Below are 12,147 nucleotides of genomic sequence, written 5' to 3'. Positions count from 1 at the left end.
GGTATCCCAGCGAAATAATCATTAAAATCATAACAAGTGCCGTAAAATGACAGAAATTCACAAATTGTAGGGGGCTCTGGGGTAAAACGGGCTCTATAACTTGCTTCAGAGAAGTTGCCCGTACATGAACCATCTACCAACCAATTCTTGAGAAAATTTGCTTTCGAATAAGCCATTGATGGTCACATATGGTCTTGTATTAAGAAAGTTATTAATTTTTTCCACCTTTGGGCTTGATTTTGCCCAATGTGCACTGTGACAAAAGAAGAAAATGAGATTTGTTCCAGCCTTATTTGGAAGTGCTTTAAACTTGGATTTTTCTATGTATATTTCTATGTATAAAAAAACTTAAAAGTTGACATTGTGGTCTTATTATTTGGACCATCCTAATTTTACAATATTGAAAAGAATGTACAAAAATATGCATACAGTGAAAACTGCCCAACTAACATTTTCAGCGCTATAAGCTTCAGTCATTTGCTTTCTGTTGTGTAACCATCGAATAAAAGCAATCAACGCTGAATAAAAGGGAAGCTAGTCAAATATAAATCATAAGCTAATACACGACTGTAAAACAAGTACCATACAGCTACCAAACTCGGTTTTGAGAAATCCATTGCTTGTCACTGGGCATGCCTTTACTCCCCTCTATTACAACTCCGGGAGATTTCCCGGAAGATGTGAAAACTTGAAAAAATCGAATAGGTGTCCCCACTAACAAAACAGCTGCTACTATACAGTACAATTCGTTATACTGACAAATCCCTAAACCAGCAGCGCTTTAAAGGCCGTTATACGATTTCATTACAGCTAGAAACTGTAATAAAGAAACTGTTGGTTTACCAACACGGCTTGTCGAATGTAAACATTATTGTCAAAACAAACTTCAAGCGGGATATATAGCTACTACACAAATTCTTTACAGCTATCCATGTATGTGCTGTGAAATTATTTGGGTTGCTTTTATTGCACTTTAATTCAACGCCGGAAGATTTTCCGGAAGATGTGCAAATCGAGTAAGAGTCCCAGCCACTACAACAGCTGCTTTTATACAGTACGTTTTGTAATGTTGCCAAAACACAAAACAGCAGCGCTTCGTAGCCTTTTAAAGAACACTCTTTCAGCTAGAAGCTATGAAGAAGAATCTGTTGGCGCAACCACACAGCTTGTTTAATGTAAACATTATTGCGTTTGACGTTTCACAAGCTTTTGTAGCAAGATGAAGTTGGGAGTTCGATTCCAAGTAGCGGCAAGTACTTTAATTATTCAATTTTAAAAGTGATAATTCCAGTTCCACATGTATTGCGTCACGGTATCCATAACCTAATTATATTAAATCGTTTAATTTGGGGATGCCGTATAACTATTATTTAACAACTGCGAAAAGGCTAAATAAGCGCCTTCTCAAGATGTTATTCAGTTAGTGGTTACATAGGAGCCGAGCAAAGATCTATGACTAGGTGGCATAGAAGCTGATAGCACAGCATGTACAAGTGGATTAAGTTCGCCAGATTCATTGGTATAGGGCTTGCATAGAAGCTTCCGTCCATATGTACAACACAGTAACTCAGCATCAAGCCGTATTGAGGACGCTTTGTTGACGTTTACATTCACAAAAAAAGTTAGTTGGGTGATAATTTAAGCGTTAACAATTTTGTCCAGTCTGATACGGCTTTGGAACCACTGTGCAGGGTTCAAACAATTTAAAGGGTCCAGAAGGTGACACTAGTTTTGCCAAGACGAAAATTCCAGAAATCCGCAAAATTTTTGCGGTTTTTACCGGCTTTTTTCGTCTTTTTCAGCTATTTTCCACTAAGTGGAAAATAATAATTTCTCGCATAATCGATCAACGATCAAATCTGACTATACATGTCAATGGTTGCTACTCCGTTATTGATTTGAGCTGGTACTAATTGCACTGAGATCCAAATGAATAAGGGCTGGGACACTCCACTTATTCTCAAAGTGCAATTCTAGCAGCTCATACATTTTGGATCAATACCGGCGCCGGCCACGTCCTTATAGTCAGTTGGGAAGGGAAAGGAATGTTAGAGTGTGCTGGTTGTTGCTACTAAAGACCGAGATCACCTCTGCATCCCCACATCCAGCACGGACTGGGGTATTTGTTAGACGGAAAGGATGGGAGATCTTGGAGTCACCGTTGGGTCGGTGATGCGATCCATGGATAGGGGGTTATTTATAGTGTTCGTAAGGTGATAGATTGTGTAGTGAATGAGGTGAATAAGGTCAAGCGGCACAGCACGCTTTGGTTGCATAACTTGTAGGCGTTATATACACTGTGCTGTGAGTGGAAATTGGAAGGGAGGGAAACGACTTTTTTCCAATTCGTTTCTGGTTCTAGCGATGGCTATGAACATATGAATATACATGAGTTGTATATGTAGAGAAGAGAGAGAGAGAGAGAGATAGAGAGAGAGATAAAGTGGATAGAAAGATACAAAGTAGGATGAAAAGGAACGGGCCAGGGATTGAACCCATGACTTTCTGCATACAAATCAGAAGCGGTAGCCTCTAGACCACCAAGCCCGTGATAATAATTACTCGCATAATATTATTAATCATTCTAACATCGTCCCGGTCCTACCATGCGGTATCCGATTCTAACCTCCTGCCAAGGAATCCTAACAAGGATAAGGAAGAGTAAGATAGCTTTTTACATACTTTCGTTGTTTTCAATGGTGAATAGTCACATTTGTAAGGCATTCAAAATGATAATATCAATCAAACAATATTTCCTTAAATACTTCAGCGGAAACATTCACGATTATAACGCATTTTTAAAAATGGAAAGAGATGCAGAAGGGCATCTGCCATTGGCTAAGATGCCACATAACATGGGCACTATAAGCTATAACAACCATGCGCCTCCTTGTGTTTTCAATCTCCTAGGCTGACAAAATCATCAGAAAACCTGATTTGCACCATTTTACCCCACCATGTTCACCAATGCATAGCCGAATCTCGTCGATTAGGAGACGAGTATCGGACGCAATGTCTGCACAACGTTTGTTCCATACATCAAAAAGGTTCCGCCTGCTTTTGGCTTACAACTTCTATCGATTATTTATGCTGATAATAATTGTGTTTCGTTTTGTCAAACGTTAGTTTAACATAGCATGGAAAATTGAATAACTATAGTTTATGAATACACAAATAAGTGTAAAATGTTGCTACATGGTTTGCTCTGTGCTATTTGGCCCAAGAAAGGTCTTCCACAGTACTTCTCCTTCTTTCCCTGAGGAGCCTCGTGTTTGTGCGGTTAGCGTCACCAAGCGTATAAACGTATGTATCATGTCATGGGGTGAGGGTTCGATTCCCGCTCCGAGTAATGAAACTTTTCGCAAGAAATGTTTCTTCCTCGTATCCATTGGTGCTCGTAATGTATGTCGTGTCCGTTGTCTAGTGTTAAGTTTCGTTCAGTCTGTACAGCCTCTGGCTGAAGACGGTATCCGTGTCTTTTTTATGGCGTAAAGTCCCCTCTGAGAAAAACCTGCTTTTCAGCTTCTGTGTTGAGTGATCTATGAACACTTGCACCACCTGACAAACAGATGTATCACTTTAATTAAATTGCGATAAAAATCATCGTCACAGTGCTGCACAAACAGCTGGAGGTGAACAAATTTAATAAGAGCAAAAATGACACAAGCGCCAAAAGCGAGCAAATTGTGCACTACCAAGTATTGGAACTAACAGTTAAAAAATAAAACGACAATAAGTGAGTAGAATCCGATGTCTGTTTGTCACAGTGATCAACTGAGAGCATGCTAATGCTTTGACAATGACTGGCAGGCAATTATACACTCTACACCAACGGAAGTCAAGGAAATCTCTATTTCGGAAAATTCCTGGACCTCCCGGAATTCAACCGTCCGAAATTTACACGAAACTGCCAAGTGCCAACACAAACAAACTTAAATTCATACCTAATACAAATTAGGAAGGTTCAAGATCCCTCGTCATGAAATGATGCTTATCCTGAAAAAGTTTTATGAACGAATGTTATTTTTCTTTCTACTAATAACATCCTCCCATCATTTGGTATCATTTTCCATCAACAATAGATGTCAACTTTATTTTTTTACTTATAAATCCCGGAGATGGTTTCGGGATGCACAGCGCAAGGGTGATGGTTAAGGTTAACTAAATAACTTAAATTATTTATTCCTTCTTCATCGCTTCCTGTGCCTTATCCTGCAGGGTCTGTCCGATTTCGCTGGCCTTCGCCTTGATGGTGTCTCCCAATTCCGTCAGCTTGCCGAGGAAGTTCTGATGGACGGAAAATGGAAAATTATTATTGGCTTTCATCACCAACGATTGCTTATGTATAATCATCACTTACGTCAACATTTTCCTTGGTGAATGTATCAGAGATTCCCTTCTTGACGGTATCTACAGCCTCATCGAAAGCATCACGGCGGAGACGGGCGGCGAGGGTGAACTAGAAAAGAAACAATAGAATGAAATGAAATAAATGTTACATTATTTTTATTTTTCGAGAACTTCCTCAAAAAGGTTCTTGAGGAGCTATTCCTGCAATCCTTCTATGCTTTATGATTTCCTGAATCTAGTGCTGGTATGAAAATTATTTTAGAAACCTTATTATGATATGAATAATTTTCGTCGAAACTTCATTTAAGAGTCCGCCAGGTATTTCTCAAGAAATTTCTCGTAGAGTATCCTCAGTAACTGCAGTTAGAACATTTTTTGAAGGAGCTACTTCTTTTGGGAATCTCTTATAGAACTCTCCCTGAACGAACTCCTCGAGATATTTGAGAATGGCTTACTCTCTGGAAATTCCTGATCAAACTTCTCCTGCATAAATATTTGAACTAATTAAAAAAAAACCCGGCTGAATTACTGGAGGGTCTGAAAGAACACTTCAAGGAATATTCGAAGGATATTCTAGAGGAATGCCTAAAAGCACTCTTCTCAGAGAATTTCTTGACTAAATTCGTTTGGAAGTAATCTCTAGAGGATCTTCTCCTGGAACAATTTCTGATTGAACACCGCCCGGAAAAATATCTAAAAATCATTCCTGGAGCAATCTCCGAAGGAACTTCTGGAGGAATCCCTGATGGAGTTTATGGAGGAATCTTTTACAGAACTGAGAAGCAAGCTTTGTTCTAGTTGAGACGTTACACCAAAAAGAAGAAGAACTCCAGGCATCTCTAGGAAGTAACTCTGAAAAAAAAAACATCCTGGGGAAAACCAAAATGGAACTCATTTGGTAGAATTTTTGATAGAAATCCACCTAGACTGATGGAAATTCTCTTACATGAAGCACAGTGATGAAACTCTTGGAGAAACCGCAAGAAACCGGAAGAATCCCTTAAGTATCGCTGGAAGAAACTGTAAAATAATCCCCTAAATAATTTAAGGAGCTGCTGCAGGAGTAATCTCTAAAAGAAACATCTTTGGGGAATACTGGATGGAACTTGTGATGCAATTCCCAAATGAACTTTTTCTGGAGGAATCCCTAATGAAACATTTGAAAAAAATCCTCGAGAGATCTCCCTTTTTCCCCTTGATGGAGAAATTAAGCCACTGCCAAGGATGTTTTCGATCACCTTGCAATCATTTGACTCATTAGTCTATAATTCAGTTCAGAAGCATAATATTGAAATGTGGTGTTCAGCAAACTTGTAGATTAGTGTTTTTCCTATAATTATCACCAAGGATGCTATATTCTTACTCTAATATTTACGGCGTAAAACTGTTAGTACCACCTACTCATATTAAACGACCGAATTTTTCGATCGTTTAGTATGAGTAGGTGGTACTAGCGCTTTCACAGCGTGTACATAAGAGTTAGAATATGGCGTCCTTGGTGATAATTATAGGAAAAACACTAATCTACAAGTTTGCCGAACACCACATTTCAATATGATGCTTCCCTGTTGGAAATCCTCCGGGATGAATCCCTGTCTCATCTTCTCGTGGATTACTGATGAAACTTTTGGAGAAATTTCTGAGGAACTTCACTGGATGAAACCCCAAAGTACCTGTTTGAAGGAACTGTTAAGGAATCTCCAAAGAAGTGTGTCCTGAGGCAATCTCTGATTGAACACCTCCTGAAAAATCTTTAAAAATCATTCCTGGAGCAATCTCTGAAAAAACTTCTGGAGGAATCCGTGATGGAGTTTGAGGAGGAATCTTTTACAGAACTCCTCCTGGAAACCCTGATGTAGCTTATGGTGGAGGAATCTCTCATAAAACATTAGAAGAAATCTCAGAGGGAACTTCTGGAGGAATACTTCAGGGATTCCATCTGCTAGAAAAATCCTGGAAGAAATATGAAAAGGAACCACTCCTGGAGCTATATCTGAAAGAACACCTCCAGGGTGGATCCCTAAGGAAGTTCCCGGAGAAATTCCTCAAAGAAATCTTGGAAAAATCCCTGGTGGAACTCCTACTATACAAATTCCTGGTAGAACTTCACCTGGACCTGGAGAAATCTTTTATGGAACTCCTGCTGAAGGAATCACTGACAAAACTCTTGGGGAAATCCCCAAGGAGACACCTGGAGGGATTCCTGAAGTAGCTGCTAGAAGAAACAGTAATAGAATCGTTGTAGAAACTCGAGCAATCTCTAAGAAAGCACCTCCCTCCAGAAGGAATTTTTAAAAATCCTGAAGAAATCTTTGATAGTACTTCTAGAGAAATATCTGATAGAGATCATCATGGGATTCTTGATAGAAAATAGCCTAGAAATTCTTGGAAGAATACCTTAACCATCTTCGTGCATTAGCTGACGCTCACCACACCGACGTAGTACACGCTCATCGTGTCTGTCTGGGTTATAATGACCCCAATGTACGGCTATACAAAATGCTTCCAGCACAAAAAAAAATCAGCAAAATAAATTGCTAAATTTCAGCAACATTTTTGCTGAATTTCAGCACAACGTTACTGATCTACTGTCAAAATTACTGGATGGTTCAGCAAGTTGAAAAACAATTGCTGATATTCAGTAAATTCGTATTGCTGAATGCAATCAGCACAAAAAAAAACAGCAAAGTTTGCTGAATTCCAGCAAACAAAATTTGCAGTGTAAGGTTAAAGGAAATCCAGGGTTAAAGGAAATCCTTGAGAAAGAAGAAGTTCCTTGAAGAATCTGTTTGGAGAATTTAGCAAGAAATCAAAAAAGGGGCTCTTCCAGGAAGTGTAGAATTTGTAAAACGTAAATAAAAAAAACACTTCCAAGAGGAATCTCTGAAGAAATGTCTGACGGAGTTCCTACTGGAGTGGTTTCTCTGATAAAATTTTTGGAAAAGTTTCCGAGGAAACACTCGGAGGAATTCCTACTGTATCTGTTAGAAGACACCATAAAGAAACCTCTAAAATAACTCCTACTGTAGCAATTACTGATAGAGCACTTCTTCTTGGCGTTACGACACTACTGCGACAAAGCCCGCTCCTCTTCCAATGACTGTTTTCTAAATGTACATCGTGTGGCAGGCACGAAGATACTCTATCCTCAAGCAAATATCCATCCTTTTACGATAATATCCTGGACCGATTGAGAATCTAACCCGTCACCCTCGGCATGGTCTTGTTGAATACCCGTGTGCTCATCGCTTTGGCTATATGAGTCCTACAATAGGTCTGATAGAGCACCTCCAAGAGGAATCTCTGAAGAATAAACTTTTGGAGAAATCCCTGACGAAACTCCTTCTAAAGGAGCAGCACATTAATTAAAAATGACATCTCAGATTCCCTGCATTAATGATCCATAAATTTCTTCATGATATCTCACAGTATTTATTTCTGGATTTTTTTTTCAATAAAATTTTGTTTTAAAACACTAAATTGAGTTTTAGGGGGTTTCAGGAAAATGATCAATTCAAATTAAGTCAAATGATCTATTTTGCCAATTTTCGGCGATTGGTTCAATTGGGTGTCCGGCCATTTGGCCAAATGCCGTTTGGCCGAACGCCATTTGGCCTAATAGGTCGTTTGGCCGAATGCCGTTTGGCCGAATTCTGATCAAAAGAATTCAGAGGAAGTTTTTGGAAGTCTAACAACCTATGTATATGATCATCAGAAATATTTCCTTCTCTAAATCATAGGCTATTCTTTCTAATTTTGACATTCAGGGTTTTGTTGGCGTTGAAACTGCCAATATTTTATCAAAGATTTTTCCTTCTTTAAATCATAGGCTGTTCGTTCGAGTTATACTTATGTGGGGAATAGTGCCATGGTTACTTAAGTTCATCAGTCGTCTTTTGCCCAAACGGCATTCGGCCAAATGACATTCGGCCAAATAACCCTTTCGGTCAAATGGCGTTCGGCCAAACGGAATTCGGCCAAATGACCCGGAACCGTTCAATTGGTTTAATCAGAAATACCCAATCACGTTACCAAAGGTTTCCTTTGAAGTTTTATCAAAATATTTCCCAAAATAATTTCAGTAATCATTTGACAAACCATCGACGTGAATAAATATCAGGAGGAATTCCTGAAGAATTTCCTATGTATTTTTGCTTGAATCTCTGAAGGAATTCTGATGGAATATCTGATTCAAATGAAAATCCAAGAGAAATTTCAGCAAGAATTTCCAATGGAACTCACTCAGTAATTCTTGCAGAAATTCCTGGAGTTGTTCGTGCAGAAATGGCGTAAGAAATGCCTGCATGATTTGAAGAAAGCTGCCAGGAACAGTTTCTGGAAGAATACTTTGAAGAATTTTTGAAAGAAACCCTGCAAAAGATTCTTGAGGATTTTCTAAAAAAAAAATCCCTAGAAGGTTTTATGAGAAAATCTCTGCGAAATTTCTGAAGGAATCCATGTAATGCTTTCAAAAAAAAATCCTTTGGAGAAATTTTGTATAAAATCAATAAAGATTTTCCAACGGAATACCTAGAGAAATTTCTGAAGGAATTACAAATTTATGGTTTTCTGGAGGAATTTATGGGGAAATTCATGGAAGGTGTTCTGTGGAACAATTTCGGAAGGAATCAATGGAAAGTTTTATTAATCGCTAATTGGAAAACTTTCTGAAGGAAATTTTGGTCAAAATGCTAAAGAAATCTATAGACGATTTTCTGAAAAAAAAAGAAATATCTGGAAGAATTACTGGATTAATTCTCAGAAGCATTTCTGAAAGAATCTCTGCAGGGTTTTCTATAGGAATCCATGGAGCAATTACTGGGAAAATCTGTTGCATGGTCCTTAAAGATATTTTTCCCAGGAAACCCAGAAAAAAAATTGTGAGAAATAAGTTTTGAGGAATAATAGCATGAAGAATTTTCGAGGGAATCTGTGGAGGCATTTTTGAAGGAATCATTGAAGAAATTTTACAAACCTATCGCTGGAAGATTTTTTGAAAGATTATCTTATGTACTCTAAAGTTAGTATCTTTATAGAGAACTCTGAATTTTTGAGAATGCGGAGAAACAAATCAATATCATATACTAAACATGATGAAATCCTGATAACATTCAAGAAGCATCCACGCTAACGCCGCTCAGCACAAAATTGCATAATTTCCAGACTACACCAAAAATGTGTAACCCTTGCACATTCACAAAATCAGCTCCTGTGTCCGCAAAATCGTTAAATTCGCAAAAATTTTTGTACAGCAATCTAGTTAGGTTTACTAGTGACCTTGGAAAACAAAAAAAATATCAACATTTCGCATCTAGACGAGTGTACGAGCTGTTTTTGAAAATGTGTAACTGTAACACATTTTTGTGTGGTCTGGAAATTATGCACTTATGAGTAGGGCTTACACATTTTAGTGCTGAGCGGTTTTACTGTGATCCTGTTTTCTTCTAGCCTTAGGTCTTTTCGGCGCCCCTCTGAGGCTGACGCCCTTGGCGGGGGCCAACCTGGCCAACCGCACGCTACGGCTCTGCTTGGAGGAGTTTCTGATGTAATTCCTGAAAGAACAGTTTGTATTGGAAAAAAAAATTTAAACATTTTCTGATTTCAATACAAAAATTGCCATTTTTAGAGGTCTATATCTTTAAAGTATATGCACCGATTGAGCTGAAAGTTTGACACATAACCAAAAATTACCTGTATTTTTTAATTTCGATTGAGTTCAGGAACTTTCACAGACAAAATGTTAATTTTCTGTTGGTGCGAAATTGGAAATAAAAAAGCAAACAATTCAAAAACAAAAATAATTTTGAAATGATCTGATGGCTATTTATTGTCAGGCTGCGAAGATTAAAACCATGCCACAAGGGCTTCTTCGAACGCGTTGTTTTTGAGCTATGGAAATCGAAATTGTTTCCTTTTTATTTCCAGTTTGGCACCAACAGAAAATCAACATTTTGTCTATGAAAGTTTTTGAACTCAATAGTAATTAAAAAAAAAAACGTAATTTTCAGTTCTGTGGCAAATTTTCAGCTCAACCAGTTCATGGACTCCAAATATATAGACTTCCAAAAATGTCTATTTTGTATGGAAACCATAAATTATTAACTTCGTAGAGGAAAATCTGAAAGAAACTTCAAGGCAACTTCCTTGAAGAACTTCTAGAGAACCCCTGAAAGAATTTTCAAGTGGTTTTTAAAGGCCTTTTCATAATCAAATTAGGAAAGCTGGGAAAGACATCTGATGGGTTTTTGAAGAAAAAGAACATATATTTTTCTGGCCTTTTTCATTGGATGAAAAATTTTAAATGAACAAAGTGAGGTTGAAAGTAAATACTTTCAGAAAATATCTTGGTTATATCCATAAATTTTCCAAAAACAGCTTTGAACAAGAAACTTATCCAAAAATCGTCATTATACTCACACTCTTGGAAGAAGAAACCTTTTTAAGGAATCTATCGAAAAGTAGTTTAAAATGTCCCAACAGTCTTGATTCGAAAACTAACTTCATGATTATAAACTGTGCAAATACTTTTAAAATGGGAATGCAGTTTTTTTTTATTTTCCTTTTGCCGAAACTTGTATCTCAAATATTGAACACATATTTTTAAAGCTCTGTACAACTCCTAAGATTTAAAATTGCGAGAATATTTGAAAATTTTACATTTTACTGTGCAATTATATCCTTTACAACAATGCTCATGACAAAATTGTTCTAAAAAAGAAACAAGGCCATTTTTCAATATTGTTTATGCTTTTTCAAATCATGTGCTATTTATTACTGTAAAATATATTAAAAACAGATTTTCTTTAAATTTGGCAATGTTTTTGGAAATATTAAGGAAGAATTTTTATTAGAAAATGGAATTTTTAGTCTATTCGTTGTCCCGGCAAACGTTGTTTTGCCATTTTAAATTTTGACTAAGTGAATGGTCAATTCAATGTTTTTTTTCACTCTAGATTAATTTTATTGCGATCATGTTTCAAAATTTTTACAATTGTTGACAATTTGAAAGGAATATTATCAAAGATACAATTATATTGATCGACACTGTATATTTCATGAGATCATGCCAGGCTTATCAGTAACTGGAAAGGTTATCAGTGCTTTACAAAAATCTAGTTTTGTGCAGCCAATATTTATGAAATCTTAGGACATCCTGTAATATGTATTGGATATTTTTACATAAAAATATTGGAAAAATTATTTAAATTTATGAAATTTGCGAAACTGCACATCATAAGTTTTTTTCATCACATTCACAAATCATACACATGAACCAAGTCGTCCAGACAAATTTAACTATCGGTATCCCCATCACCAGCAATCTTTCAGCTCGATCGGCGCACTTTCCCCGCACTTACCTGGATGATGCAGAAGATCACGATGAACAACAGTCCCAACTTGGCCATTTTGATGCTAGGGTTTTGGTTTTGTACTGCGCAGAGTGCTACACTGATTGGGAGAAGTTCTCACTGAGTTAATACTTTGAACGGTCACACGGCACTTGAGATGTTTACTGGACGAGTTATCGCGCACGAATGTCTAATGTCGTCGCACTTGATCTGGCTATTATATTTCGTTGAATGGTACAAACGCCTGTTTCGCCAAGCCACACTTACTATACTCCTGTGGTGTATTGTTACATATGTACACATATGGGGTTGACCCACAGGAGTCAACCATTCGGAGCAAGTCGATCGATGCCGATCCCAGAGGCACACGCTCTCTCTTCAACGGCGATGTGGCTTCACAAATAGGCAGGCGATCGCGATAGTACGAACACATTTCCAGTCCGATAAT

At 37.5% G+C, this 12,147-nt stretch overlaps 1 protein-coding gene across 1 annotated transcript; it reads right to left on the bottom strand.

Moving 5' to 3' along the window:
• Positions 1 to 4,052: 4,052 nt before the first annotated feature.
• On the bottom strand, positions 4,053 to 11,904 carry LOC109419382 (uncharacterized). Its single transcript, XM_019693615.3, has 3 exons — positions 11,709 to 11,904; positions 4,361 to 4,459; positions 4,053 to 4,287 (listed from the first exon to the last, which is right to left on the bottom strand). The coding sequence occupies exons 1-3, from the start codon at positions 11,754 to 11,756 to the stop codon at positions 4,180 to 4,182; spliced, it is 255 nt and encodes an 84-aa protein (XP_019549160.1). The 5' UTR covers positions 11,757 to 11,904; the 3' UTR covers positions 4,053 to 4,179.
• Positions 11,905 to 12,147: the final 243 nt, after the last annotated feature.

This window comes from Aedes albopictus, chromosome 3 (genome assembly GCF_035046485.1).
Source record: "Aedes albopictus strain Foshan chromosome 3, AalbF5, whole genome shotgun sequence".
NCBI classification, from domain to species: Eukaryota; Metazoa; Arthropoda; class Insecta; order Diptera; family Culicidae; genus Aedes; species Aedes albopictus.
This window is presented reverse-complemented; position numbering and strand designations above follow the sequence as displayed.

What these genes read in the sequence shown, in the direction of transcription:
- LOC109419382 (XM_019693615.3), bottom strand. Translation starts at nt 11,756, where the DNA reads ATGGCCAAGTTGGGACTGTTGTTCATCGTGATCTTCTGCATCATCCAG. An exon ending in TGATCTTCTGCATCATCCAG is followed by an intron (nt 4,460 to 11,708) that starts GTAAGTGCGGGG and finishes TTTCTTTTCTAG; the next exon opens with TTCACCCTCGCCGCCCGTCT. An exon ending in TCACCAAGGAAAATGTTGAC is followed by an intron (nt 4,288 to 4,360) that starts GTAAGTGATGAT and finishes TCCGTCCATCAG; the next exon opens with AACTTCCTCGGCAAGCTGAC.